Consider the following 26,991-nt stretch of genomic DNA (forward strand, 5'->3'; position numbering starts at 1 on the left):
AGGCGGCCGGACGCGCGCGATGGCGGGCGGCGGCGGGAGCCCGTGGGCCCTGGGTCTGCTGCGCACGTTCGACGCGGGCGAGTTCGCGGGCTGGGAGAAGGTCGGCTCGGGCGGCTTCGGGCAGGTGTACAAGGTGCGCCACGTCCACTGGAAGACTTGGCTGGCGCTGAAGTGCCCGCCCAGCCTGCACGTCGACGACAGGTCAGCCGCCCGGGCGGGGGTGCTGGGGCGGGCGGCGCGGCCGGGGCGGGCGCCGGGGTGCCGGGGGCTCTGCTCGCCGCCCGGGTCGCCGCCGGAGCACTCGGGAGGGGGCAGCCGGCGCCGGGCGAGGCCCGAGGGGCGCGGAGGCCGGGTGGCGCGCTCCACCGTCCCGTTGCGCACTGCGGGCCCCGCTGCGGCTCCTCCGGGGCCCTTCGAGGGGCCGCGTCGGGTGGAAGCGCTGTGAGGCGCCCGGGGGTGCGCCCTGGCTTTGCGGGAAGCCTCGGGTTTTCGGGGCGTTGGACCCGCGCCCCTCGGAGGCGCGTCCGGCCCGCCCGGGACCCGCCTGGGCGCTGCGGTCTGCGCGCGGCTTAGAGAAATTGCCGTGTGGGGATCCGGGCTTTGTGAGTTAGCTACACTCCGTTCGCCTCACTTAGTAATTTACGCTGGAGCACAAATTGGTGTAAGACGGTAATTATTTCGGTCGGAAGTACTGGCTTGGCTTGGCCAGGCTTGCTCCGGGCTGCGGGGCTCGGGCTTGGCCTTGGGGTCCGGCAGGTGGCCCTGGGAGTCGTGTTCCTCGCCGCGCTTCCTCCCGGCACACTCTAGTTTTAGCGACTTTATTTCTGCACCCAGCCTCTGGGAAGGGGTCTTTGCACTCACCTGCTTTGTGGCCGAGTCAGAGCTCCCTCCCTCCTTGCAAACCCTCCAACCCCCACGCTGCAGTCCAAAAGCCGGGACGGAACCTGCCTGTCCCTGCCTAACAGGGGTGTTCAAGTTGATGACGATTGGGAAGGACGCAGGGCCACCCCAGTTAAACACAGTTGCTGGATGGTGTGATCTGTGCATCGTTTTGGGGGGGGGGATGGGAGAGGGGGTGTCGAGAAGCTCCTTTTACATCTGCCTTTTAGGAGTTTATAGGTAAGCTTCGGTTGGACACATTTAAAAGATCATTTAGTGAAAGTTTTCGTTCTGCATGAAAGTTATGTTTGTATTCTGTGTGGAGATCTCCCTTACAAAGTCAGTCCCGGACACACAGACTAGGGAAAACAGCTCGTTTTAAACTCCATATAGCCTCTGCTGTCTCAAACGCCTGGTTTGTAATTCTTGGCGTCTGGGAGGTGGGATGATGGCGATGCCCTTCGCAGGGGCTGTCTAAGTCCCCAGGCCTGGGTTAGAAGGATTGCCGGTGCCCTCAGCCCCGTGTGCTCCCCACCGCATGTTTTCTTTCGGGCCTAGGAGATGAGACTGTACTGCTCTTGGAGGCTCCTCGTTCTAAGCCTCAAACCCAGTGTTTCTTGGAAACTTCCTCTGAGTGGTGGCAGGTGTCATAAAAATAGCACCAACAATGGTGAGATGCTGTGTAAACCCTCCCCTCCCCAACCCCCACCAGATCCTGGTAACTTCGCAGGCCGGGAGGGGCGCTGTGGTTATTTTGATAAAATCCAAACCGCTTCGAATACCAGCTAGTGCTTAGATTCGGAAAGGCAAGACCCTGGCCGTAGCAGCTTTTTAGGGTCTTAGGGACAGGTGTCGATGGAGTCTGGGTCAAAGTGAGCTTTCTTCATCAGCAACATTTGTCATGCCAGTTTCTTGTGTCGGCAGAACAAGCAAAGTGGGCAGGCTCATCCCCAGGCGGACGCCTCCTCCTGTATCCCCTGACTCTGATTTCCAGCCACCAGGCCCTTGTTTCTTGGGTGGCCCAGAGGGAGCCAGGGTTTCTCCACGCGAGGCAGATCACTGAGGATGTTGCGTAGCCTGGGTGAAAAGTGTTTTGTCCTTTAACTGGAAGCCTTTCCTGCCCTGCCCCGAGCAGGCAGGCGCTGGCATGTCCGGGGCGGCCAGGCCGAGGTCAGCATCACCCAACAGGAAGAGGTTCACCTCTTACACTTGGCCGGCCCGGTAGGGCAGGCTGGAGGTCAGCGTGTGCCTCGGTGGCTGATTTCTCTGCTCTTGGAGAAGCTGGCTCTGCTCGGCTGATGGCTGACGGTGTTCGGCTCCAGGTGCTCGGTAGGAAGGGGCCGGCTGCCCAGTAGCCCAGCTCGGGCTGGTGGCACTGCAGGCCTGCGGGCTTCCGGCTAGACCTCGCAGTGTGGTTTTGCTACCTGTCCTGCCAAATTGGTGCTCTCTCCCTGCCCCGCCGTTTGCAAGATGTTCCCTGACATGGGAAAGAGGATCTTTGTGGGGTTCTGGGAACAGCCCCTGCTCGCGACCCCCAGACCCCGCCCCAGGTCCTTCGGAGCAGCCGGCCGCCTCCGGCTTGTGTGCCGGGGAGGCAGGGGCTGCCCAACCCCAGACAGCGCTGGAGGATCCCCGGGGACGGCGGTGGGGCGGGGGGCAGAGAAGCCCCTGCCCAGGGAGCTTCCAAGGGGGTCTTCAGGGATTTCAGGGATCGATCTGCGTTTCCCACTCCTTATGGGCAGGTCTGGTGGCTTTGGGGAGACGGGCGGCCTCCCTGGTGAACCCTGATGAGGGGGTCACGAGGGCCAGGGTGGAGTCTAGGGTTGGGCGTGTTTCCATTTCAGCAAGCATAGTGACCCCAAAGGCCCCATTCCTGAGGCCGCCGCCCCTCCCCCGGGCTAGGAGGAAGCCCTGAATAACAGAGCCCAGGCCCACAGCCACTGCGTCCCAGGCCCCCGGGCCCCGGCTAGTCTGGACGAGCCTGAGCAAACCCCATGTTTGCAGCTACAGAGCTGACAATCTGACAAGCCCGTTTCTTGTCGGGTTTAAAAATAGCCGTGTGGGAACCCTCGGAGGCTCCCTGGGAGCGCACTGGGATGGGTGCGAGGTGAGAAGGCCGGGCCCAGAGGCAGCAGCTCGCACGTGATTAAACTTTATTCCGCTGCCTTTCCCAAAGCTGGTTCCTGGGTCCCCCTCCCAGGAGCTCTTGGTTCCTCGTCCCCTTTCACCACATTGGACTCCCCCCGCCCCGTATTGCCCTGCGCCTCAACCACCTTTCCCCCTGTCCCACCCTGAATTCCTCCAGAGAGGGAACCCTTGGTGTCCCTCACCATCGGCCTCTTTGGAATTTCTGAGCGAGCGGTGAGGAGAGCCCGCAGCGTCTTAGAAAGTGTCTTCTAGAAACGGTCTGTCTGATGAATTTCTGGTATTTCCCTCGCCCCGTGCCCTCCCCAGGAGGGAGAGGGTAGCTTCGGCCAGCCCCGGGTGAGCAAAAAATTGAATTACCGTAAGTGCTGTTGAGAAAGAGCACGGGACAAGTGGAGCCCCACCTCGGTCCTGTTAACACTCGAGATTTTTCCATGGGGGACCAAGAGAGGAGGTGCTGGGCGTGGGGGCGCTTTGTCGGTTCTGCTGGGAAACAGAATTCGTAAGCCTTCCCCACAAGGAGCTGCTTTTGAAATGGTCCCCGGAGAGAAACGTGACACTGGTCCTGCCGAAATGTGCCCGATTTTAGATACTGTGTAGGCGCGTCACGACGTTTAGGGTGCTTTGACTAAGACTGAGGTCAGTGGATTCGGGTGGCTGCGAGCTTGACTCCTAACAGCAAACAAAGGGGTTTGGTCATGCGGACCGTGACCCGTGACCTATGGCAGAGGCGGGGGTTGGAGCTCTGTGCGCTGGGGTCCTCCGGGAGCCCTGGGTCTGTAGTTTCTTCTCTGTCGTCCGCAGGAGCCAGAGACACAGCTGGAGGGGAAGTACACGGAAAATAAATAACTGCTGTTGACAACAAAACAATCAGTGGTTGGTTTCTTTCCACTCGGGGAGCACTTTCAGTCCTGCTGGGTGGCTCCCTGCGAGGGCTCATTCCAGGCTCATTGAATTGCAGATGCCTATGCCTCCTGTGGGGGCGTAGGTGTGGGGGGGTCCCTGGGGCAATTAAAGAAAAGCTGAGGGGTGGGGTCAGCCCACCCCTTCTGAACAAAAGCAATGCTAGCGCTTTGGAGGCCCAGGTCAACCCCCCTCCCCAGGCCTGTGTGAGGCGTCTCCTCTCCGTGTCCCTTGAGACCTCCCTGAGGTTGTCCTGGGACCCCCTTCCTTGCCCCGGGGTGCTGTGGCCACGGGTGGGGTCCACTATGCCCCAGGGCATTCTCCCGGAGTTGCCAGAAGACCATTTTCCAGGCTGGCTGGTTTTCCCCGGTGAAATGTCCTTACATGAGTGGTCGGTTGTGCAAAGCCTGCCTGGCGTTCTTCCCGAGAGGGCACGGGGCTCTCAGGACACACAGCTGCCACCGGCATTTGGGAGCAGACCTGCATGGGGGTGGGGGTGGGGGTGGTGGGGAGGCAGAGGGGGGCCCTTTCTGAGTTTTTGAACCAAGGCACGTTGGGTCGGGTGCAAAGGGCCTGGGGTCGGGGGAGCTGCACCTGCTGGGGGAGCGAGGGTGAGTGGTGTGTCGCCAATGGCGCTGTTCCACTGGCAACACACCCTTGGCGAGGGATCAGAAGTCACCCTGGTTTTAGGTGCTGCGCCCTTGGGGCAGAGGGAAGAAAACCCTCTATTTGCAGAGTAGCCCAGAGCTTCAGGTAATGAGAAATTCCACCTCAGTGTCGCTGACTTTGTTCTCAGAATCCGATTGGTTATCAGTCAGGCTTGGAGGGCTCATCTCTGGATGCCCTGCGCGGGCAGTGACCCTCCCTGGTCACCGTCCAGCTGGTTACACCCGAGCCATCGGCTCCCGCAGCCTGTGGGCCAGGAGGGGCGCCCCGTGTGCTGCTTTCCCACGGCAGGTGGGTCTCTGGGCAGGACACAAGGACGCGGGGCCCCATGGACACACACTGGGAGGGGAGGGGTGGCAAGCCAGCCGCGCTAGAAGAAAACAAAAGCAGTAGGATCAGACAAGTTCTAACGCGGATTCCTAACCAACTGGGAAACAGAAGCGGCTGCCGGTGTTACATCTGCGGGCAGCAGCTGGGGCGTGAGTGCTGGTCGCAGCGGTAGGCAGTGGGAGTAGTGAGCGCTGGGAGCGGTGGTTGTCCTGTTCAGTGCAGGTAACTAGGTCTTCCCAGGAGGAGGACGGAAGAGATGGGCCTAGGGGTATCGCTTTGCTCTCTCTTTAAATGACCAGCCTTTCCTTGGTGCTTGATGCTGGCCCCCAGCTTCTCCCTCCTTGATGCCTGCGGAGCCCCGGGCAGGGTTGGGGTCTGCCTCTGTGTGCTACGGGCTGGTGGACCTTCTGAGTTTCCTCAGGAGGGTACGAGCAGCTCTTCAGCCCTGCACAGGGACCCCCCCCTCCCCCGGCCCCCCAGCCATAGGCAGCATTGCACTCCTGTGGGCATTCGGCCTTCTTTTCATTGGTCATTTAACAGCGTGCTGCGCAAGCAAGCTCTGCTGACCTCACTTTTGTGCTACAGTAATCTCCTCTCCACTCCCCATCTGTGGGTCCCTGGTTGCTACGGCCACTGGGATTCTTTGCTCCTTGAGTGTGTTCCAAACCAGATTCTCCACCTTCTCCGGGGTGCTCCCCCAGTATCAGTCAGGGTACCCCCCACTGGCCCCCAGTAGAGATCGAGGGCATCCTTGCTAGCTCTCTCCTCCATACCCATCAATCGTCAGGTCTCCTGCCCAGTTCTCTCTCTGCCCGGAGCTGCGGCGACCATGTCGAGCGCAGGTGCTCAGGGCAGGTGGACCTTGGGTGCTGCTGTCTTTGGCGTGTGATCTGGGTCCTCCTCGCCAGCGGGCCCTCCTCCCTGGGAGGGGTTTTCCTAAGTGTGCGATACCTGGTAGCTCGTAGTCTCAGAGAGGAGGTCCGTCCGACGTGGCCTTATCGGGTCAGGACAGCACGGGACTCTCCGTCGGGCCGGCACATGAGGGCAGCTGGGGAGGGCGGCAGGACCAGGTGCGTCCGGGCCCTGGAAGAGCCCCTGTGGCGGGTTCTGGGTTGCTTGTGCCAGAACCTGCACTTTGGGGGCGTCCCTGAGGCCACCCTGGCCTGCTGCATGCGTGGCTGTGTGCCAGTACTGGACCTGCTCAGTTCCCAAGATGCAAGAGGACGCGTCTGGCATGTGGCTCGGGACCATTCCTTTAGGAGCTGATTAGAAAGCACGTTCCCCAGCACATACCTGCGACCCATTGTTCAGGACAGACAGATTCGCTTCTTTTAATCAGATGCATTTGACATTGTGTAAATTTAAGGTGAAGACCGTGTAACATTCATACATTGGTACATTCACATAGCTCGGAGCAGAGGGATGTTTACCATATTACATACTTATTGTCTGTGTGCAATAGACTATGTTTGTTTACCTGTATGTGGCTGTTTTCACACTCGTGACAAGTCTGTACCCTTAAACACCGTCAGTGCTACCCCCCCACCCTCTTGCCCCTGGTCACCGCCACTTTATTCTTTCTTAGATTCCGCATGTAAGTGACATCACGCAGAACTTTCTCCATCGGGCTCACCTCACCGCAGGTAATGTGCTCAAGGTCCGTCTCAGGCAGATGCAGGGAGAGCCTGCCTTCTCGTGGGCGAGTGACTGCCCGTTGTGTGTGTGCACCACAGCTCGCTTCTTACCCCTTTGTCCGCTGATGGGCATTTGGGTTGTTTCCGTATTGTGGCTGCTGTGAATAATGCCGCGATGAGCGTGGGGGCGCAGCTCTCTTGTGGAAATCTTGTTTTCGTTACCTTTGGGGCCCCTCCCAGAGGCCTTGTGCGAGTTCTGTTTGTTTTTTTTTAAATTTAATTTCTTTTCAGTGTACCAGAATTCATTGTTGATGCACCACACCCAGTGCTCCATGCAGTACGTGCCCTCCATAATACCCACCCCCTGGTTCCCCCAACCTCCCACCCCCCACCCCTTCAAAACCCTCAGGTAGTTTTTCAGAGTCCATAGTCTCTCATGGTTCACCTCCCCTTCCAATTTCCCTCAACTCCCTTCTCCTCTCCATCTCCCTATGTCCTCCATGTTATTTGTTATGCTCCACAAATAAGTGAAACCATATGATACTTGACTCTCTCTGCTTGACTTATTTCACTCAACATAATCTCTTCCAGTCCCGTCCATGTTGCTACAAAAGTTGGGTATTCGTCCTTTCTGATGGAGGCATCATACTCCATAGTGTATATGGACCACATCTTCCTTATCCATTCGTCCGTTGAAGGGCATCTTGGCTCTTTCCACAGTTTGGCGACCGTGGCCATGGCTGCTATGAACACTGGGGTACAGACGGCCCTTCTTTTCACTACATTGACGGTTCTGTTCTCACTCTTTGGAGGAACCTTCATCTTGTCGTCCACAGTGGTCGAGTCAGTGTGCGTTCCCACCAGGAGTGTGTAAGGGGTGTGTAAGGACTCCCCTTCCCCCCACGTCCTCTGCAGCACCTGTTCCTCCACGTCCGTGATGCGAGCCCTCCTGACGGGTGTGAGGCGCTTACTGCGGGTTTGATTCGCACTTTGCTGATGGTTAGCGATACCCAGCATCTTCCCATGGGCCTGTTGGCCATTGTGATGTCCTCTTTGGAGAAATGTCTGTTTAGTTCTTCTTTCCATTTTTAAATCACATTTTTTCTTTAATTAAGTTCTGTCCATTTGTTATTGATTGTGGATACTAACTTCCTCTCCATTAGGTGGTTTGCAGGATTTTTCTCCCGTCCTGGAGGCTTTCATTTTGTTCCTTGTTTCTTTGGCGGCGCAGAAGCTTCTGAGTTGGATGCAGCCCCATTTGCTGATTTTTGCTTTGGTGCTTTGTGCTTTGGGTATCGTGTCCAAAAGCTCATTGCCAGGATGGATATTCATGAGCTTCTTAATGTTTTCTGCTAGTTCCACCGTGGCCAGCCGTGCTTTTCGGCTTTGACCCGCGTTGAGTTCATCTCTGTGAGCAGGGACACCAGGGCACTGCGTCACTGTTCTGCACGTGTTCCTCAGTTTCCCAAGCACTGCATGTCAAGAAGACGCCCCGGTCCCTGCTGGGTGTTGGTGGCTCCCTCGTTGAGTGTGAGCTGCTTGTGGAAACAGAGTGAAGTTAGAATGAATGCTGGGGGTGCTTACATGGGCAGTTCCGGTCTGGGGGCGTTTATTTTATTTTATTTTATTTTTTATTTTTTTTTATTTTTTGGGGGGTGGTTTATTTTAAAGCTGGCCGAGGCGCACTGAAGCTGGGTCTGTATCGAGGGCTCTCAGGCTTGGCGCAGTTCTCGTTTGGGGCTGGATCACTCTTTGCGTCGGGAGCTCTCTTACACACTGTGGGACGCCGAGCAGCGTCTCTGGCTTCCGCCCACTGGATGCCAGTGGCAGCCCTGAGCTGTGACACCCAAAATGTCCCAGACCTTGTTCCGTGTCCCCGGGGGGACAGCTGCCCGTACGCGAGCATCCCTGATCGACACTCAGGGATCCTCTCCCCGCGACACCCGGTGTACAGCTTCTTGGTGGATGCTCATGAGACCCCAGCCACAGCCGAGGGGTGTGTGGGCCGAGGGGCTGAGATCCCGCCCCGGCACCCGGGGGCTGGGAGTCCTCCGCTCAGCCAGCTTTCTGGGTGCGTTTGACGGTGCCCCGTTTTGACCACCGCTGACCTCGAGGGCACGTGACCAGGCCGCCTCCTGTGATTCAGCCCTTTCTCCTGCGTGCACCCTGGGACGTTTGCCCCGTTTTGCTGACACAGACCAGGATACGGGGACTCCAGGCTGTGAGTCTGCGACTACACCAGGTGTGACCTTGGACCCGGGGCTGGCACACTGTGGGGGGCCCGGGAGCAAAGGTCCGGAGCTCTGTACCCACAGCTGCCGGTCTGCGCCGCGAGTGGGAAAGCAGTCACGGCCGTGTGGCTTGAACGGGGGAGACGGTCTTCCCGTCAGAACCGAGGGCAGGCTGTGCGCAGTGCTTGGGGTTCCTGAAAAGGTTTGGCATAGATGGCCCGGCCATCCTGCTCCCGGGTGTGGAGCCCAAAGGCTTGGAAACAGGGACGCAAACACTTGTGCGCCAGTGTGTGCAACATACAGCTTTAGTCACAGTAACTTGACGCGGGAAACCACCTACGTGTCCACCGTCAGACGAGCGGGTACGTGAGGGTCACACGGTCCTACAGTGGAACATTATTCAGCCCTGAAAAGGAACGGGGCCTGGACGCACACTGCGGCACAGCTGACGCACGTGCACGTTGTGCTGAGATGCCGAGTAACAGGAGGACAGACACCGTGGGGCTGCACTTCCGTGAGATGCGTAGACGGGTCCGTCCAGGCAGGAGGTAGCCTGGGGTGAGTGGGGCCTGCGGGACGGAGCTCCTGTTGAACGGACACGGAGTTCTTGGGCCGATGAACGAGGTTTGGGTGTGGAGCGTGGTGATGGTTGCACAGCCCCGTGAGTGTACGTGATGCCTTCGAACTGCACACTTAACGCGTGGTTAAGATAAAAACTCCATTACGTATGTTTTACTACGACTAAGACAATGGTTTTAGAAGAAGTGGCTTCGCTGACTGACTTGCCACTGACGTGAGTGTGGGATGGATGCATTGTCTCAAGGAAACGTCTCTTCCGTTGTCCCAGGAGACGGGATCGCCGGCATCGGCCGCCTCGCTCAGTAACCCCTGGGTTTTCGGATAATAATCAGCGTTATGTCCCCTGCAGCGCACAGAAGTGCCTGGGTAGCTCTAAGATGTGTGACCTTGGGAGGCTCCGAATGGGATCACGCAACGTGCGTGTGGGTCATTTTTTCCACCCGCGGAGCTGGTGGCCTCTGGGCCGTGGTGCTTTGTGTCAGTGGCTGGGGGAGCCCCATGCACGTCTCACGTCTTTGACTCTTTCAGGGAGCGCGGGGAGCTCCTGGAAGAAGCCAAGAAGATGGAGATGGCCAAGTTCCGCTACATCCTGCCCGTGTACGGCATATGCCGGGAGCCCGTGGGCCTGGTCATGGAGTACATGGAGATGGGCTCGCTGGAGAAGCTGCTGGCGTCCGAGCCGCTGCCGTGGGATCTGCGCTTCCGCATCATCCACGAGACGGCCGTGGGCATGAACTTCCTGCACTGCATGGCGCCGCCCCTCCTGCACCTGGACCTCAAGCCCGCCAACATCTTGCTGGACGCCCACTACCATGTCAAGGTAGGATGCGCCCGGCGCCATGGGCAGGGCCCCCGCGGCCGGGGCATTAAGGGTGGAGAGAGCACAGTGCTCGGGGGGCACTCGAAGCAAAGGCCTCCGTCAGCGGAAGGACTCCAGCAACCCCCGTCTTGTCGTGGGCAATGTAAGCCCCTCAGAACACGTAGCAGGGAAATGGACCCTTCTGCTCCTGGGTCGCTCCCCTAGATCCTGGAGCAGGAGCCTGAATTCTGGGCACCCTGGAAAAAAGGGCTCCCGGGGTTGCCAACACGGGTCTTTCTTAGGTCTCCCTGAAATCCGGCTAGGAGTCCACCCCTGGGTGCGCTGTGGGTGGGCTGTCTCCGTGGGCCCGCAGGCTCCGTGGTGACGGCTGCACCCCCTTCCGTGGTCCCCGGGACGGCGGTGGTGGGATATGGGGTGTTCTGAAACGGAGGCTCCACCGAAAGCGCTCCGAAGGGGGCTCATTCTGTCCTCATGAAGCCAGGCCCCTGAGGGCTGCTCCTGGTTTTTGTTTTTTTGGGCTAAGTTCATGAAACAGAGCACGAGGGATCATAGAGCTAAAACCAGGTACGGGCCATCTGGAATTACAGTTAGTAACGTTGTCGGGTTTGTGCTCTTTGACTCAGGCTCTCCTCTGCAGGGCCTTGGTGCCCGGGGTCCTGTTGTGGGCACCAGGGTGGACATATCTCATGCGTTTTCTCCGCGGGGTGACGCTGGCTCACCCAGCGTGTGAGGCCTGGCGTTGGGAGGCCTGGCGCTGTGTGCTGGCCCGCGGGATGCGCTCGCCGCTGCGCTTTTCCTGCGCGGGCCCCAGAGCGCGCGGGAGGGAGCCAAGAGCTGAGGCCTGAGTCCCTTTCTGTTCCCCGTGGGAACTGTTCCGGGAAGACACTCACCTTCGGACACTTGCTCTCCCTGCCCAGTCGCCCCGCACTCACAGGACCCCCTCCCGTGCTGGCCCGAGGGCTCGGAGGGACCGAGTGCAGTCTGGCCCTGCTCCAGGGCTCTGTTGGAAGGAGGGGCGCGACCAGGCTGCCCGCTCCTGCGGCTCCCCGGGCCCCGAATCTGTGCACCGAGGCCGACAGGGAGACTGCCGTCCACTGCGAGCTGTCCCTTGAATGGGTGTAGGTAATGGGTGGAGGTACCCTCCTGCTAACAAGCGGTCAGGTGTGAACGGGTGCCATGGTGGTTCCCGGGCTTTGCTGGAGCCCTGTTTCCTTCCGGCCGGTGTGCTGGCTTCCCCGGGACCTTCTGCCCCCACTGACATCACAGGGCTGTGTCAGGGAGCGTACGGTCCTCTGGGCACCCAGGGAAGAGCACCGCTTTCGACCTCGGGCTTGAGTACACGCGAGCCCGAGGAGGCAGTGGCAGACTGTGGGGTGAGTCAGAGGTCCCTCCCACTGGCCAGGTGCCCTGGGTGGGGGCCCGGGTCCTGCTGAGCTGTGGCTCAGGGGTTCGGCCGCTGTCGATCATCAGTAGCCGCGGGGTCTGTGCCTGTACGAGGTTCACGCAAACTGAGCAGTGTCACACGAGAGCTGGACAGGGCCCGGGTGGCAGGTGCCCCACAGGCCGCCCACCAGGTGGGGGAGGAGTTACTCAGGGGACTCCGGCTGGGGATGGGGGTGCTACTGGGGTGGGGTACGGGGCCTGCAGAGAGGATCAGACTTCCTGCTGCAGGAGGCAGGGGCATAGGCAGAAAAGTCATGGAAAATTCTAGGTTTCTTAGCAGAAGGCTAAGTTAGATTAGGGGAGGGGCTGCTGGGTGCTCACCAGGTAAGCAGATCCTAGGGGTGCAGTCCCCACCCCCAGCTGTCACCTGGGGGGTGGGAGTCCCCCTCCGTGTTGTAGTGAGGATCAGAGGTGATGGTGGGCTGACAGCTCAGCGCCTGGCCCGCAGAGGTGCTCGGTGAGGGCGCTGCTGTTGGCGGCGTGGACATGGGTGGCCAGACAGTCCCATTTGCCCCTGGGGGTGCCGACCTCCGTCCAGGGCGCGTCTCCAGTGCTAGGTGCATGGTGCGGTGTGTCTCCGGTGCTGGGTGCGCGGGGCGGTGCGTCTCCGGTGCTGGGTGCACGGGGCGGTGCGTCTCCAGTGCTGGGTGCGCGGGGCGGTGCGTCTCTGGTGCTGGGTGCACCCGTGCGGCGCGTCTCCGGTGCTGGGTACGCGGGGCGGTGCGTCTCTGGTGCAGGGTGCACGGTGCGCACTTAATGCTTCCTCAGTAGGGAAACGAGCGCCGTTCTCCACGCCAGGCGCCGGGGCTTGCGTTCCTGGTAGGTCGTCCTGCTTCTGCCACCAGCTTCCTCTGTTTGAACACGGTTTTCTCCCTCTCACGCGCATGCCGGCTGGGCAGCCTGGCGCTGGTGGCCGTTTCAGGAAACGGGCGAAGCTCCTCGAAGAACCCAGTGGGTCCCGAGGAGCAGGGGCGACTGAAGCCGGGGCCCTCCCCCATCAGCCCGGAAGGCCCTGGGGCCGGGGGGCTGCTCTTCGGGGACCACCGCTTAGCCCAACAGACAGATGACGTATTTGCATCACACGTTTCCGAGTCCCCGAGGTGCGGCATGGAGGGAAGTGTTTGAGCTTCTGTATCAAGGGACGGGCCCCCAGATTTCGGGGCGGCCTGTGGTCTGGGATGATCTGGATGAGAAGACTTGAATCTGGAATCCTGAAATGAGACCAAGTCGTCAGCCTCCCTCCTCCCTTTGGGCCCCTCAAGACTGCCTTTCTGTACGCAGCAGGGGTGGCTAGAGGTCACGGTTTCGGAGCAAACGCCTACTTCGCAGAGTGCGGTGCAGAGACTTAATGTTGATTTAACATGTTCGTTAGTGTGAACTGCGTGAAATACCAGGGAAGCAAGCCCATCTCAAGCTGAAAAGAAAAAGCTTCGTTTTTACTTTTCCTTTACTTTTACATTTTTCATTTTAATACATTGTTACTGTATTTTCTCTCTTTTTAAAACAGGCTCCACACCCAGTGTGGGGCTTGAACTCATGGCCGAGATGCAGAGTCCCGTACCACACCCACTCAGCGGGCCAGGCGGCCCCTGAAATGGTTTAGTTTAAAATCGCAGGCTTCTCTGGTCCAGTCGGCCCAGACCAGACCGTATGCAGGGGGACCCTGAGGGTCCTGTGCTCCTGTGGGCTCCGTAAGCCAGCACAGCCCTGGCCAGACCCTTCCTTGGTCTCGTCCAGCTGGGCCCGGAAGGAGCAGGGCCATGTCCTGGGGGCCTGTACTAAGCAGTACTAAGTACTAAGCAGTACTAAGGCGGGTGCTGCATGTGAAAGTGTGTTTGCAAATTATAGGGCACCTGCTGTATACACGATAGACACTGGGATGGCCTGGGCCCCAGTGTCCCGGATCAGGACAGACAGGCCCTGGGCAGGACAGGGCAGGAAGGGGGCGAGGAGATACCCGGTGGGGGGTGGGGGGAGGCGGCGCGGGAGGTCAGGGGAGAGAATTCAGATTTCTGATCTGCATTTTGGTGCCGTAGCTTTTACGTGAAATTTATGCTTATTTTCTCACACCGAGGACGTTCTGAGGTGGACAGCGGAAATGCAGAAAGGAAGGGTAAGGGCTCGAGCAGGACAGGAGGCACGGGGTTGGACCCCGGACCCCAGTCGGTCTCCACTTCTGAACCTGAAACGTTGAAGTGGCTGAGAGTTCGAACTGAGACATCCGCACTGTGAACTTGGAGAGGTCCCGGGCCGGCTCTGTCTCGGCCCTGAGCAGCTCTGTGGACGTGCAGGGCAGGGCGGTGGGCGGGAGTTTCTGGAAGGCCGACATGGGCAGCAAGCAGCGGGGGGCCCAGCAACAGCCAGGCTGACCCTCCTGGCATGGCCCCATGCGGTCCCGCTGGGCCCCGTCCCGCTCCCGTTCTGTCCAGCCGCTCCCTGCTGGTGTGGTCCCAGCGCCCTTGCAGGACCGGGTGACCGGGGGTACGTTCTCCCTGTGTTCAGCGGTGCTGACGCCAGGCTTGGGCTCCCCTCCAGGGCACACGAGCCCAGAAGTCAGGCCCAGCTCAGTCCCATTCCCTCTCCCTCCCTCTGCGTGTTTGAGGAGGGGCCCTGGAGTTCACTGGAAGGCTTCACAATAATTCGTAGGCCTTGGAAGAGACCGTAAAGGGGCAGTTTTCCATGTGGATCCCCAGTCCCTTTGTGTCAGGGAGTGAGACCTGAGCCCACGCACAGAGCTTCAGCCGGGGTCCAAGGGTCCCGACGTACGCAAGCGGGGCCTGAGCCGGTGACGCCTTCCCTCTCACCGTGGGGTCCCCCGAGCTTCCTGAACTCTCCGGACACCTTGTCCCAAAGGAGAGGGAAGGCGGAGGTGTGGGGCCTGCGTAGCTGGGGTCCGGGCGCTCCTTCAGGGGGGTGGGCCCCGCACTGGGAGGAGAGGTGTGTCACGCCTTTTATGTGGATGCCTTGCGTTTGGGGAAGGAGACCGCGAGTGTCTGCTGATCGCAGGCCGTTCCTTCCGGCTGGAGGGCAGAAGGCCTGCTCGAGGCTGCGTGGTGTGTGTCTTGTTTGCTTTAAAGGGCGTCTGAAGGCCCAGTTCCCTTTAAAGATCGTGCCGAGGCCTGCCCGCCTCCCCAGCCGGGCTGCGGCATGACCGGCGGCTGCGGCATGGCTCGCGGCCTCAGCACCGGGCCTTGCTCTCCCGGGTCATCTGAAACCCCGAAAACCCAGAGGGTCGCTCTTCTCCTTTAGGCCGACTCGGGCCGTCCCCGGTGGCAGGCGTAGGATTGTAATCTCCGAGGGTTCTGTCTCTCAGTGAATTCTTTCCTTAAAGCGTAATCTCTTCCTGCGCGTCGAGCTCCCAGTGGCCGGGACGCGGTTCCTCCAAAGCCGGGCTGTGCCATCCCTGGAGGAGCCGGAGGCCTGCGCTCCGCTGTGGGCTCCCGAACGTGCCGACACCGCAGCGTGGGACGGAGCCGTGGGGCCCTGCAGAGGGGAGGGGTTGGGAAAACCCCAGCGCCTCCCCGGGGGGCCCCATGAAGCTCGCTGAGCGCTGTCTCCTCGCTGTGTTGCAGATTTCTGACTTTGGGCTGGCCAAGTGCAACGGGCTGTCCCACTCCCACGACCTCAGCATGGACGGCCTGTTCGGCACCATCGCCTACCTCCCTCCGGAGCGCATCCGGGAGAAGAGCCGGCTCTTTGACACCAAGCACGACGTGTACAGGTGCGTGGCAGACGTGTGAGTGGCCCCAGCTGGGACTCCGCACCTCGATTCCTCGGGCACCGAGGGCTGGCTTTCCCGGGAGCTGCAGTCAGATCCGAGGTTCAGTGCCAGTCAGAGGTTTGGGGTTTTTAGCTGGGGGTCCAGGCTGCCCCAGACGTGCGACACCGCTGTCCCCTGCGAGTGCTGCCAGCGGGGGTGGGGAGTGCTCATGCTTGGTGCCAGTTAGAGACCGCTAGCAACACGACAGGCTCCCGCACTGGGAGAGCGGTGGTGTTCTCGTGAAGTGTGGGTTCCTCTAGCTGGTCTGCTGGAGGAGCCGGCTGCCCTCGGTGCTCTGTGTGTCTCTACGTGCGAGGACGTGGGCTCCTACCCGGGCCCCTCCCTCCGGCCCAGCAGCTTACACTTCTAATGTCACTTAGCATTGACGGAGGAACGCAGGCTTGCTGGGGGTTGTCCACAAACCAGCGTCCGTGGGATTGAGGTCCTCGAGCATAATCCCCACGCCGTTGTTACCTGCCTTTTCCAAATTGCAAAGGTCTTACTCACCCAGACCTGTTGGAGGAGAAAAGAGGGAGGGTGGGAGGGCGCGCCCAAGCCCCTCAGCATGGGCCTTCCGCATGGTGACTGTGATCCTGAGCCCCCGAGCACGAAGCTTTGCCTTCGTGACGTGGCCTGTGCCTGGGGTCCTGGCAGACTGGTTTGACCGTCGCCCTTGTGTGCGTGCTCTGCCGGTCTCTGAGCTGTCCGCCTGTTGTCGGTGGCATGGTGGGGGCCTGTCCCAGCTCGTAGAGTTTGGGGACGATAAGGTTCTGCATTTGTTTTGGAGGTGAGTGTTTCAACTTCGTTGAAACGTTGAGACTTCTGTTACTTTTCAGTGGAGAATTCTGGGCCTCTCTGTTGGTAGCTGCTCTCTGCTCAGGGCAGGGTGCTAGCTCGGTGTCTGGGCTCCTTGTTTTATTTACTTATTGAAATTTTAATATATTAGATTGTGCTTTTTGGAGGGTATAGTCAGAGTAATTTTTTTTTAAAGATTTTATTTATTTATTTGACAGAGATCGCAAGCAGGCAGAGAGACAGGCGGGGGTGGGGAAGCAGGCTCCCCGCTGAGCAGAGAGCCCGATGCAGGGCTTGATCCCAGGACCCTGGGATCATGACCTGAGCCGAAGGCAAAGGCTTTAACCCACTGAGCCACCCAGGCGCTCCAAGTCAGAGTAATTTTGTATACTGTGTATGTATACAGAGAGTGAGTGAGTGTGGATGTGATTTCCACCAACGCAGGAAGGGCCCGAGCAAGGTCAGCCGGCCCGGCTCTCGCGTTCCCCACTCTCTGCCCAGCCCCGTGTGACGTCTCAGCGAACAGCCTCCTCGCCCCGTCCGGAGCGGGCATCGGCACCTCGTGCCCGGTGCCCGCCGGAAGATGGAGGGCAACTAAGCAGACACAGGCCCTTCTGCCCCGGAGCCAACTGGCCAGCCACAGAGCGGCGTTCCTTTCCTTTTGCCGCCCCCCAACCCCGCCCCCGGCGCACGGTGTTGGGGCAGCAGGAGGCCACGTGTGTCCGTCAGGCAGCATCTGACGTCGGAGCCACCACCCCGACGGGCTCCGTGGGGCGAGCCCCCGTTGCACGAACCCGTGGAAAAGGTCTCGGTGTCCCTTCTCCCCCTCGCCTCTCCCACTGCCTCGCTCTTGAAGGCGCTGGAGCGCTTCCCTTCTGGCTCGTTGCCGTGTGGGTGAGCCTCTGGCCCGCAGAGACTGACCTGGCCGATTTTCCTTCCAGCTTCGCCATCGTGATCTGGGGCGTGCTGACACAGAAGAAGCCCTTCGCAGGTGAGTGGGCTCGGCTCTGGGGGCCGTGCTTCCGTCTGTCCCGGGACAGCGGAGGGCGCGCCATGTGTGGTCCTGTCTCCGTTGAAGCTGTGCCTGCGACCCACGCTCCCAGGGGATGGGGGGTGGCTCAGGGCCACGGGGCCGGCGGGACTGTCCTGGGGGCACCGTGGGGGCGCTGGTCCATCCCACCCAGCATGTCCTGCAGAACCTCACAGCCCGCGCTGCAGGCCTCTCTGTGTGGAGACGAGCACGGTCACACTGCGGTTCGCGGGCCAGGGAAGGCTGCCACCCGAGGGGCTCTGTTCGGCGGGTTTCTGTTTGTACCAGCTCGTTCCCCTGTGTGTGTGTGCGTGTGTGCGCATGCATGCTTGTGCGTGTGCACACGACGTGATACACGTGACATAAACAGCCTTTTATCCCTTTAAAGTGTCTGATTCGGGGACATCAAGTACATTTGCCGCTGCATAGACGCCCCCACAGCCTAGAACCAGAACATTCTCACCCCCCTGAAGGGACCCTCCCCCCACCCCCAGTCCAGGCCACAGGCCACACCCCCCCCCCCCCCCCCCCAGCCCCTGACAACTGCCCAGCGGCTTTCTGTCTCTCTGGATTTGCCAGCTGTGGATATTTCCAGCCAGTCCTTTTCTTTAATTTAAACATGGCAAAATACATGTAAACTCTACCACCTTAGCCACCTTTAAGTGTGTCATGGAGTGGTATGAGGCGCGGCCGCTGCGGGGCGACCAGTCTCCAGGGCAGCTGGGTGGATTTGGCACCGCTGGGTGCACCCAGGTCCCTGACGTCCCCCTTGAGGGCTGCGACATCTCGTCCCCCTTCAGGCAGCCACTCCGATGTCTGTCCTCCAGGTGCTCGTGCCTTGACGCGTTAGAAAAATCGAGGACTTTTTACCCTCATCACTTTCCTCTACGGGTGAACGTGGGTCATTCATGCTACTTTGCAACTGGACGAAAACGGTCTGGAAGTTCAGAGCAGCGTCAGCGTGGGCCGCAGGTCCGGGAGCGCTAGTGCGGGCTTGTGTGCGGGCTTGTGTGCCTGTCGCCTGCCTCCCTGCGCCTCCTCCTCCGTGGCGGCCGTGGCGTGAGGCCGTGTGGTCTGGCGGCGCGCCGCTCTGGCCCGTGACTGTCTGACACGCCATCCAAGGCCAGGTGCACGACACGAAGGTCGGGAGCCAAGGCCTGTGTGCTTTATTGCTTGGGACGTAGGGGAGTTCACGGTACGGGAGCGAAAGGCGTTTCTGGAACTTTCCGTCCGTTCGGCGGCAGCAAGTCTTCTAGGTCTTTACCCCGGTTTTGTCTGGGGGCCCTGCTGGGGTTTGGCGGGTGCGTCGTGGCAATAATGTGTAGCTGCTGGAGAGAGCTGTTGTACGGGATTCGATGGGAAGGCGGCCCCGAGGGTCAGAGTGGGACCCCGGCCAGCGGCGGGGACTTGGGGCCAGTTTTCCACACCTGCCGACGCACGTCTGCTGCCTGGGCAGAGCTCCCTGCTGCAGGTGTGCTGGGAGCTGGGAGGGGGGGTGGGCAGAGGGGCTCTGGGAGCAGGGAGCTTGGGGTCCCGTCTGATGGGCGTTGTGATTTTAGGCTGAGCAGAGAAAAAAGTCTGGCTCACCGAGGGTCACCTTGGGCTCCCTGGTCTGTGACCAAAGGGATAGTGACAGTGACGAGTCTGCTGTGCTCAGGGAGGTTGCAGAGGAGGGCGGGTGGGCCCCACGTTACATACCGTGGGGAAAGGCCCCTGTTCACACTCTCCAGACCCGAGCATGCTTGGGGGAGGCCAGGCGTCCTGGCCAGTGTCGCTCTGGCCGGCTCCGTGCACGGGGCCCCCCGGGGCCTGCGCTTTGGCGTAGAAATCAGAGCTTAGGAAGGGTGTTGCATCATCACAGGGAGATCCGGGTTCACGTGGAGGCTGGACCAGGTGACTTCATGACTTGTGAACGTTGCCTCCCTTTGGCATGCCCGGGCCACTTTGGAACATGTCTCATCAGATAGTTTTCTTCTTTGAACCCCGTTTTCCTTTGAGTTGGATGCCCAGGAAGATGTTCCCTGTGATACGGGCCCCGGTTCCATCTGGAACGTCGTAGGGAGTTTCTAAAGGCTGGAAGGGGGAGCGCAGACTCGCGCTGGAAGGCAAGGCATAGCGAGCTCTCTGTGCTTCGCAAAGGACATGAAGTGGCCTCTGGGTGCCGTCGTGGGGCCGGCGGACGGTGTTGGTGATGCGCGTCCCGCCTCCTGAAGGGGAAGCCCGGGGCCCCCGGCCCGGAGCTGCCCTGACTTGCCCGCTTCTCCTTCGCAGATGAGAAGAACATTCTGCACATCATGGTGAAAGTGGTGAAGGGCCACCGCCCGGAGCTGCCGCCCGTGTGCAGAGCCCGGCCGCGGGCCTGCAGGGCCCTCCTGCGCCTCATGGAGAGGTGCTGGCACGGGGACCCCCGCGAGCGGCCCACCTTCCAGGGTGAGTGCCCCAGGGCTCCCTGGGACCTGCCCCGGGACCTGGGAGGGAGGAGATGGGCAGGAGGGGGAGGGGAGCAGACACAGGTGTGCGGACAGGCTGGCCACTGGCCCGGGGCCCTGCAGCACCTGGGGCTGGGTCGGGGCGTCTGGCACTGGGGACGGTCGTGGCCGTCCACCCCAGCTCCAGCCCGTGGCTGGCTTGTTGCCCGGAGGGGCCCGCAGTCAGTGCTGCAAGTTCAGGTTTGGCGGTGCGTCTTAGGGGACTGGTGAGACCACTCACCTGAGGCTTTCTTTGTCTTTCTCCCGGGGTCTTGTGCCCCTGGGATGGGCGTATCTTGCGGCAGGAAAGTGATTCTTATGTAACTCGGGTTGGTCCTTACATTGGGAACACACCAGGGGGTTACAGGGGCCTCCCTTGCCGGGCGTCGGCTGCCCTGGCCTTCGTGGGCATGCGGGCTGTTGGCTCTGCTAGACGGGCCTCCCCCGGGGCAAGCCTTTTTGGGAACCTGGGACGCCGTGGGTCCTACTTGGGGTCTGGCAGACCCTGCTAGTGATGGCTAATGGGAGGCCCCAAAGGGGCCCATGCAGAGGCTGCGGGGGCTAGCTTGGGAGGTCTGCGGGGCCAACGGCCCGGGAGGCTGAGGGGCCCCAGCCGTTGCCTCTTCTGTCCCCGCCCGAGGTCACGCGCTTCTGTAGTGAATATGGAAGCCATTGTCCGAGTGACACGCCCGGTTTTCTTTCCTCCCCAATAGAAATCACTTGTGAAACCGAAGAGCTGTGTGAGAAGCCGGACGGGGCCGTGAAGGAGCCGGCCCAGGGTCTGGACACGAAGCAGCCACTGGAGCCCGAGAGCCCGGTAATGGCCCCCTTCCTGGATGTCATTTCTCAGGGCCCCCCTCCTTTCTGCAGTCTCCCTTGCCGGCCTGGACTGGTCCCCCAGCTCACCCAGCACCTGGGGTCCCACATTCAGGAGCAGGACGGCGGGTCTCAGGCAGGTCTCAGGCGGGTCACCCCGGCCTGGCAGCCCCGGGTGCTGTTCCTGCCGAGCTGCTCCCGTCCCCACCTCCTGTCTGTGGTTCAGAGTGGACAGTGCGGGCCTGCTCTTGGCACTGGAGGGCTACTGGCCGGATGCTCTCTGAGCCGGGGAACAGAAGGCCCGTGTAGGCCCCATTGGGGTAGGGGGTCTGGGCTCTGCTGTCTCTGCCCCCTGGCTTGGAACTCTGGCCCCGTTGTGTCCGCTGCTTGTAACTGGCTCCTTCCCGGAGAGCCACGTGGGTTGAGCGAGGTGCGAGGACGACTAAGGGCTCGCTGGGCCTGGGGGTGGCGAGGGCGTGGGAGACGTGTTGGGGGAAGCCTGGTGTCCGTCGATGCAGGCCAGGCTGTCCGTGCAAGGCCAGGAGATAAGCAAGCATTCAAGGTGTGCCCTTGTCTCAGCATAAAGGGGCGTGTGTGTGAGGTTGGGGAGCAAAGGTGCCTGGGGGCGGTGACCTCACCACTGATAAGGAAGAGGGCCCCCGGCTGGAGGGCGCGACTGCGCACTGAGCCAGTGGGTCAGAGTGGATCTGCGGGTCCCCAGGAGAGGGAGGACCGGGGACCGGTGGGCTTGAACCAGGAGGGGTCGGAAGCCGCCCTTGGGCTTAATCCCTCCCCAGAAATCTGCCTTTCTGGAGGCCTGCCCGGGACACCCTCGAAAAGGCCCCGTTGGTGCACGTGGACTAGCTTGGCCCTGCTGTTGCTGGAGCCGGGCCTGCCCCGTGCACTTGCCCCCACGCCGCCCCCCAGCCCCACTCACGGGACTCGGAGGAGGGGGCACGGGTGGTTGTCAGTGAGGGGCTCCCAGCCCCTGTCCCGAGTCCGTCCTTCCTTACCCACGCTGGCCGGCCAGGTGGGCACAGCCCAGCACTCGGGCTTCCCACACTCCCTGCGCATCACTCCCTGCCTGGCTCGAGGGGCTTCCCGTGTCCGTCTGATCTGTCTGTGCTCGCAGTGTGTCTGCACCCGGCGGGCCCCGCGTACGGTCCTCGGGCTTCCCCGCGCCTGTGCACGTGGCCACGGGCAGAGCACCCTGTGTGGCTGCCCGGGGACCCGGTGCCCCTTCCCTCTCCGGCGGCACTGCCTGTGTCCTGGGCGGCTGTCATCCACCCCCTCTGCCTGGTTCGCAGAAGCCCGTGTGCACGCCTCTCAAGCGAGCGTCCGCGCCGACCTTCGACAGCGACTACAGCCTGTCTGAGCTCCTGTCCCAGCTGGACTCGGGCACCTCTCAGACCCTCGACGGCCCGGAGGAGCTCAGCCGCAGCTGCTCCGAGTCCCGGCTGCCGTCGGCCAGCAGCGGCAAGAGGCTCTCGGGGGTGTCTTCCGTCGACTCCGCCTTCTCCTCCAGAGGGTCCCTGTCCTTGTCGTTTGAGCGGGAGCCTTCAGCGGGCGGTAAGCGAGGACCCTGTTTCCTGGGAAGTAACGTGCAGAATGATGGGGCCGCGGGCGGGCAGTGTGTGTAGGAGCCCGTGTGCCTCGGAAAGCGCCGGGCACCAGCTTCTGGAGCTGCTGTCCGCGTCTGTATCTGTAACCGACTGTCGGGGGCATCAGCGCGTAGTTAGCGCACCGAGCCCAAATCCGGAGAGCCGTGCTGGCTGAGGGCAGGCCGAGCGGCTCTGCGGGCTGTCACTTCAGAGCAGAGGGAGCGGGCCGTCCCCTGGGCTGTGCGGGTCGTACCTGTGCCGACCCCAGGTGTAGGGTCTGACCTCAGCTTTGTAGAACCCTGAGTCCTGTTAAGTGAGGCCAGCGGAGGATGAAACCCCACACCCGGAGAGCTCTCTCTTGTAGAGGGCAGCCTTGTCCCCCCTTTTCCTGAAACCCCTTTACTTTCTTATTTGTGAGCCTCCCTGTTCTTTTTTTTTTTTCATTTTTATTAAATTTTATTTATTTTTTTATAAACATATAATGTATTTTTATCCCTAGGGGTACAGGTCTGTGAATCTCCAGGTTTACACACTTCACAGCAGTCACCATAGCACACACCCTCCCCAATGTCTGTAACCCCCTGTTCATTTTAACCATGAGTTATAATGGGTGAGTCGCTCCTAGAGGTGTTAACATGTTGGTCCCGTCCTATACTACCTGTTAGGATAGGGTCCTTCCCAGTTAGGTCATCTTATATTTTTATGTTAATTCTGATGGGTTTTTCCTTCAAAAGGGGTTTTTCCCTGCCTCTGGCCCAAATGCTGGTCCCTGGGCGCAGGGGCTGTCTCCCCCGACATGGGGAGGGGAAGACACAGCCCTGTCCTGCCCTCAGGGTGCTGCGGCCCCACCAGGCAAATACGGATGGTCGTGGTCAGAGGACAGTGGTGTGGGGGCGGCCAAGTGCCTGGGGGCCGTGGGGAGGGTGCGGAGCCCGGCAGGAGGGGAAGTCAGTTTCTCCCGGTGGATCAGGGCCTTCCTGGAAGGAAGGGCTTTTCCCGCATGCCGGGAGCCTCCTGGGATTTTTAGAGTGGACTCTGGGGCAAAAGAGGGCATTCTGGGTTGAGGAAATGCCTTACAGAGACACATCTGTGGGCAGGGTCCAGACAGCTTGACTGGGTGATGAGAGACGGACCAGGCAAGAGACTCCCTGTCTCGGGGGGAGAAACGGGTCCTAGAGCTCTCTCTGGGTCCGACGCTCTCGGAGGATCCGTTCCTGGCTGGGCTCCGAAGCCGGTGCAGAGACGCTAGTCCAGACTGGGCGGACTGCGTGGGCTGTATTTTCTTGAATTCCAGCCTGTCCGTCGTCCCCCTCAACCCCCGCCCCCTGCAGGTCCCCTGGAGAGAGGCGGGGAGGGGATCTTGCGCCCTGCGAATGAGAGCGCAGACACTGTAGTAGGATTAACCTTTTCATCATGAATAACGGTCCTTTCGGAATGGGAGGACTCAGTCCTTGGAGGATTATTTTAGGAAACCTTCCGACGTCTCCTGGGTGAGACGCTGCATTTGGAGGCCGCCGGCGGCCTGGGAAGGTGCCCCCGGCCTCGGAGCTCCAGTAGACTCAGGGCATACGTCCTTTCTTTCCCTCTTCTCTTCCTGATGAAGGAAGCGTAGCGATCACGGCCGCTTCTGAATACACAGAGGCCGAGGCATCCTTATCTCACAACGACCCTGTAGGTCGGTAGCATGACTTTCACTTTGCAAATGTGTCTCCCTGCTGCGTCTGAAACCTAGTAACACGGCCCCACGGGCTCTTGAGTGATTCCGGCCGCACGGCGACCTGGGGGCCACGTCCGGGTGCCAGCCAGGCCCCGGGAGTGGCTGGCAGCCTGAGCCTCGCCTCTCTCTCCCCGCAGATCTCGGCACGACCGACGTCCAGAAGAGGAAGCTGGTGGATGCCGTCGTGAACGGGGACACCAGCAGACTGATGAAGATCCTGCAGCCCCAGGACGTGGACCTGGTGCTGGACGGCGGCGCCAGCCTGCTGCACCTGGCCGTGGAGGCCGGACAGGAGGAGTGCGTCAAGTGGCTTCTGCTCAGTAACGCCAACCCCAACTTGACCAACAGGAAGGGCTCCACCCCACTGCACGTGGCCGTGGAGAAGAGGGTGCGTGGGGTCGTGGAGCTCCTGCTGGCGCGTAAGATCAGCGTCAATGCCGCGGACGAGGACCAGTGGACGGCGCTGCACTTCGCGGCCCAGAACGGGGACGAGTGCAGCACTCGGCTGCTGCTGGAGAAGAACGCGTCCGTCCACGAGGTGGACTGCGAGGGCCGGACGCCCATGCACGTGGCCTGCCAGCACGGCCAGGAGAGCATCGTGCGTATCCTGCTGCGCCGAGGCGTCGATGTGAGTCTGCCGGGGAAGGACGCCTGGGTGCCGCTGCACTACGCCGCCTGGCAGGGCCACCTGCCCATCGTCAAGCTGCTGGCCAGGCAGCCGGGCGTGAGCGTGAACGCGCAGACGCTGGACGGGAGGACGCCGCTGCACCTGGCCGCCCAGCGAGGCCACTACCGCGTGGCCCGCGTCCTCATCGACCTGCACTCCGACGTCAACGTCCGCAGCGTGCTGTCGCAGACGCCCTTGCACGTCGCCGCGGAGACGGGCCACACCAGCACCGCCCGGCTGCTCCTGCACCGGGGGGCCGACAAGGAGGCGGCCACGGCGGAGGGCTGCACGGCCCTGCACCTGGCCTCCCGGCACGGGCACCTGGCCACTGTCAAGCTGCTCGTGGAGGAGAAGGCGGACGTGCTGGCCCGGGGGCCCCACCGCCAGACGGCGCTGCACCTGGCGGCCGCTGCCGGGCACGCGGAGGTGGTGGAGGAGCTGGTCAGCGCCGACGTGCTCAACCTGGCCGACGCGCAGGGGCTGAGCGCGCTGCACCTGGCCGCGCAGGGCAGACACGCCAAGACGGTGGAGACGCTGCTGAAGCACGGCGCGCTCGTCAACCTGCAGAGCCTCAAGTTCCAGGGCGGCCGCGGCCCCGCTGCCACGCTCCTCCGACGGAGCAAGACCTAGCCGGCCGCCCCGGACGCCGGGGGCCCCCGTGGGCTTCCTGTCCCGTTGCCGTGCTCACCGCGGGGACGGAAGGACGCTGTGCCGGTCGGCGCCGCTCGCCACGTCTGCGGCCCGGCGGAACCCTGACCGGGAGGGCCAGCGAGAGGCAGGCGGCTGCCGACTCCGGGTCTCGAGGGACATCCGCTCGGGCGTGTCCCCCTCCCAGGGCTGTCGGCTGAAGCGCGCTGGGCTGTCGGCCCCTCCCCCGGTCGCACGCCCGCCGTCAGCCGGACGATGGGTCGGAATCATTTCTCTGTGCTCCTCGCTCCCCGCGGGGCCCCGGGGTGGCAAGCTGCGGCGGGGAGCAGGTGCGGGAGGAGCCGGGAGGAGCTGTGTCTTGGATCCGCAGACCCCGCAGCGGGCAAAAAAGCCTGTTTCAGGAAGTTTTGGTGGAATCCTTGTCTTACAGACTGTGTTCGAGAAACGGACATGGTATTAACTGTTGCCTGAAACTTGTTAAAAATGCTCCCGTCCTTGGGTTGTCTGGTCCGTGAAGGATGTAAAGTAATAAGGTTGGTTTTTAAATGCGAGCCAACGGTCACGTGACCTGCTCCTTTCCATCCAAACGTGTCGGTCCTCGTGGGTGGCCGCACACGTGCCCTGATGGTGCGATTTGCTCGTTGCGGGTCGCCTAGAGCGCTGCTGTTCTGGTTTGCGACGACCGTCGGGGTGACCAGCTAGATGGGCCACCGGCTTACTGATGTCTGGTGCGGTGGCGGTTTGTGTGGACTGCTACCGTCTTGGGGCCTCGTGGGGAGTGGGAGCTGCCGGACGAATGCCTACGCCGTGCCGGAGCCTTGGCTTTCTGGTCGGAAGCCCAGAGGTTGGCTGCGGGGCGTGGCCCTGTGGGCAGACGTGCCCGTGGCCTGGGATACAGTACGGATGGATGTTAATGTACCGTGTGTGTTAATGTGAACCTGTGCACGGGATGCTTTTCTGTGACAGGAAACATCTGCTCTGCCCAGAGCGGGCTGTGTTTTAGTACGCCTCACGCTTTCACAACGGTGCGCTACAGTAGGATGTAGGAAGTGTGGACGACAAACCATTTGGCAATAAAACAAAACAATCTTCTAATTGTTCCAGCGTCCATGAGACTTCTTCCTCTTATAAAAGAGCGCGAATCGTCTGATCTCTGAAAACCAGACGTCTCAGGCAGTCCTGTGGTTGGAGATGACGTTCTAGAAGGGTAGTCTGGGCGCACTGAATCAACCTGTGACGGGAGGGGAGGGTGGCCCCAGGCTTCCTGCCTCCTTAGCGAGGTCCATCCTCACGTGTGACCCGGCAGAGAGATGCTCTGACCTTAGCAGAGGAAGCTCCTCACACCAGTGTTTTGATGTCTTTATAAGTCTTTACGATTCTTATTTTTGTTTGTCAAACTTATATTTTGAAATAGTTTCAAGTTACAGGAAAGTTACATACATACATGGCACCTGACACCTGGAATCCCGTCCATTTACGTTTCCCTCATTAGCCCCATCATTCTCTTTGCTTTCTCATCTCCTGCTCACCCACCCGTGCACCTGTTTCTCTATCCGTCCGTCCTCCCGCCTACCCATCCATCTGTCCATCCACCTGCCCACCTGCTCCCATCCATTCACCTGCCCGTTTACCCATACATGCACCCATTGACTTGCCCGTCCATGCATGCATCCATCCATCCACCTGCCCATCCAACCAACCATCCGTCCGTCTGCCCAACCATCTATCCATCTGTCTAAGGTTGCAAAGAGTGTGTCCCATCACCCCTAAATACTTTAATATGTATTTTCCAAAAACAAGGACTTTCTACTACATAACCACAGTGTATCCATCCAAAGCAGGAAATCAACATTGATACG

General features: G+C 60.9%; 1 protein-coding gene across 2 annotated transcripts; it reads left to right on the top strand.

Annotated features, from left to right (window-relative positions):
- On the top strand, positions 1–26,223 carry RIPK4 (receptor interacting serine/threonine kinase 4). Of its 2 annotated transcripts, none has more exons than XM_080821828.1 (8): positions 1–201; positions 9,896–10,187; positions 15,203–15,351; positions 17,127–17,176; positions 19,487–19,645; positions 20,397–20,500; positions 21,807–22,068; positions 23,955–26,223. In XM_080821828.1, the coding sequence occupies exons 1-8, from the start codon at positions 20–22 to the stop codon at positions 25,112–25,114; spliced, it is 2,358 nt and encodes a 785-aa protein (XP_080677954.1). In that variant the 5' UTR covers positions 1–19; the 3' UTR covers positions 25,115–26,223. The 2 variants fall into 2 exon arrangements, with proteins under 2 accessions (XP_080677954.1, XP_080677955.1); XM_080821829.1 differs by lacking the exon at positions 1–201 and adding an exon at positions 8,682–8,799.
- The last annotated feature ends 768 nt before the right edge of the window (positions 26,224–26,991 follow it).

Source organism: Martes martes (assembly GCF_963455335.1).
Source record: "Martes martes genome assembly, chromosome: 1".
In the NCBI taxonomy this organism is placed as follows: Eukaryota; Metazoa; Chordata; class Mammalia; order Carnivora; family Mustelidae; genus Martes; species Martes martes.

Bases quoted from the DNA above. Each gene is read 5' to 3' on its own strand.
- RIPK4 (XM_080821828.1), top strand. From the start codon at position 20: ATGGCGGGCGGCGGCGGGAGCCCGTGGGCCCTGGGTCTGCTGCGCACG. The intron at 202-9,895 runs GTCAGCCGCCCG...TGACTCTTTCAG, and splicing joins AGCCTGCACGTCGACGACAG to GGAGCGCGGGGAGCTCCTGG. The intron at 20,501-21,806 runs GTAATGGCCCCC...CCTGGTTCGCAG, and splicing joins CACTGGAGCCCGAGAGCCCG to AAGCCCGTGTGCACGCCTCT.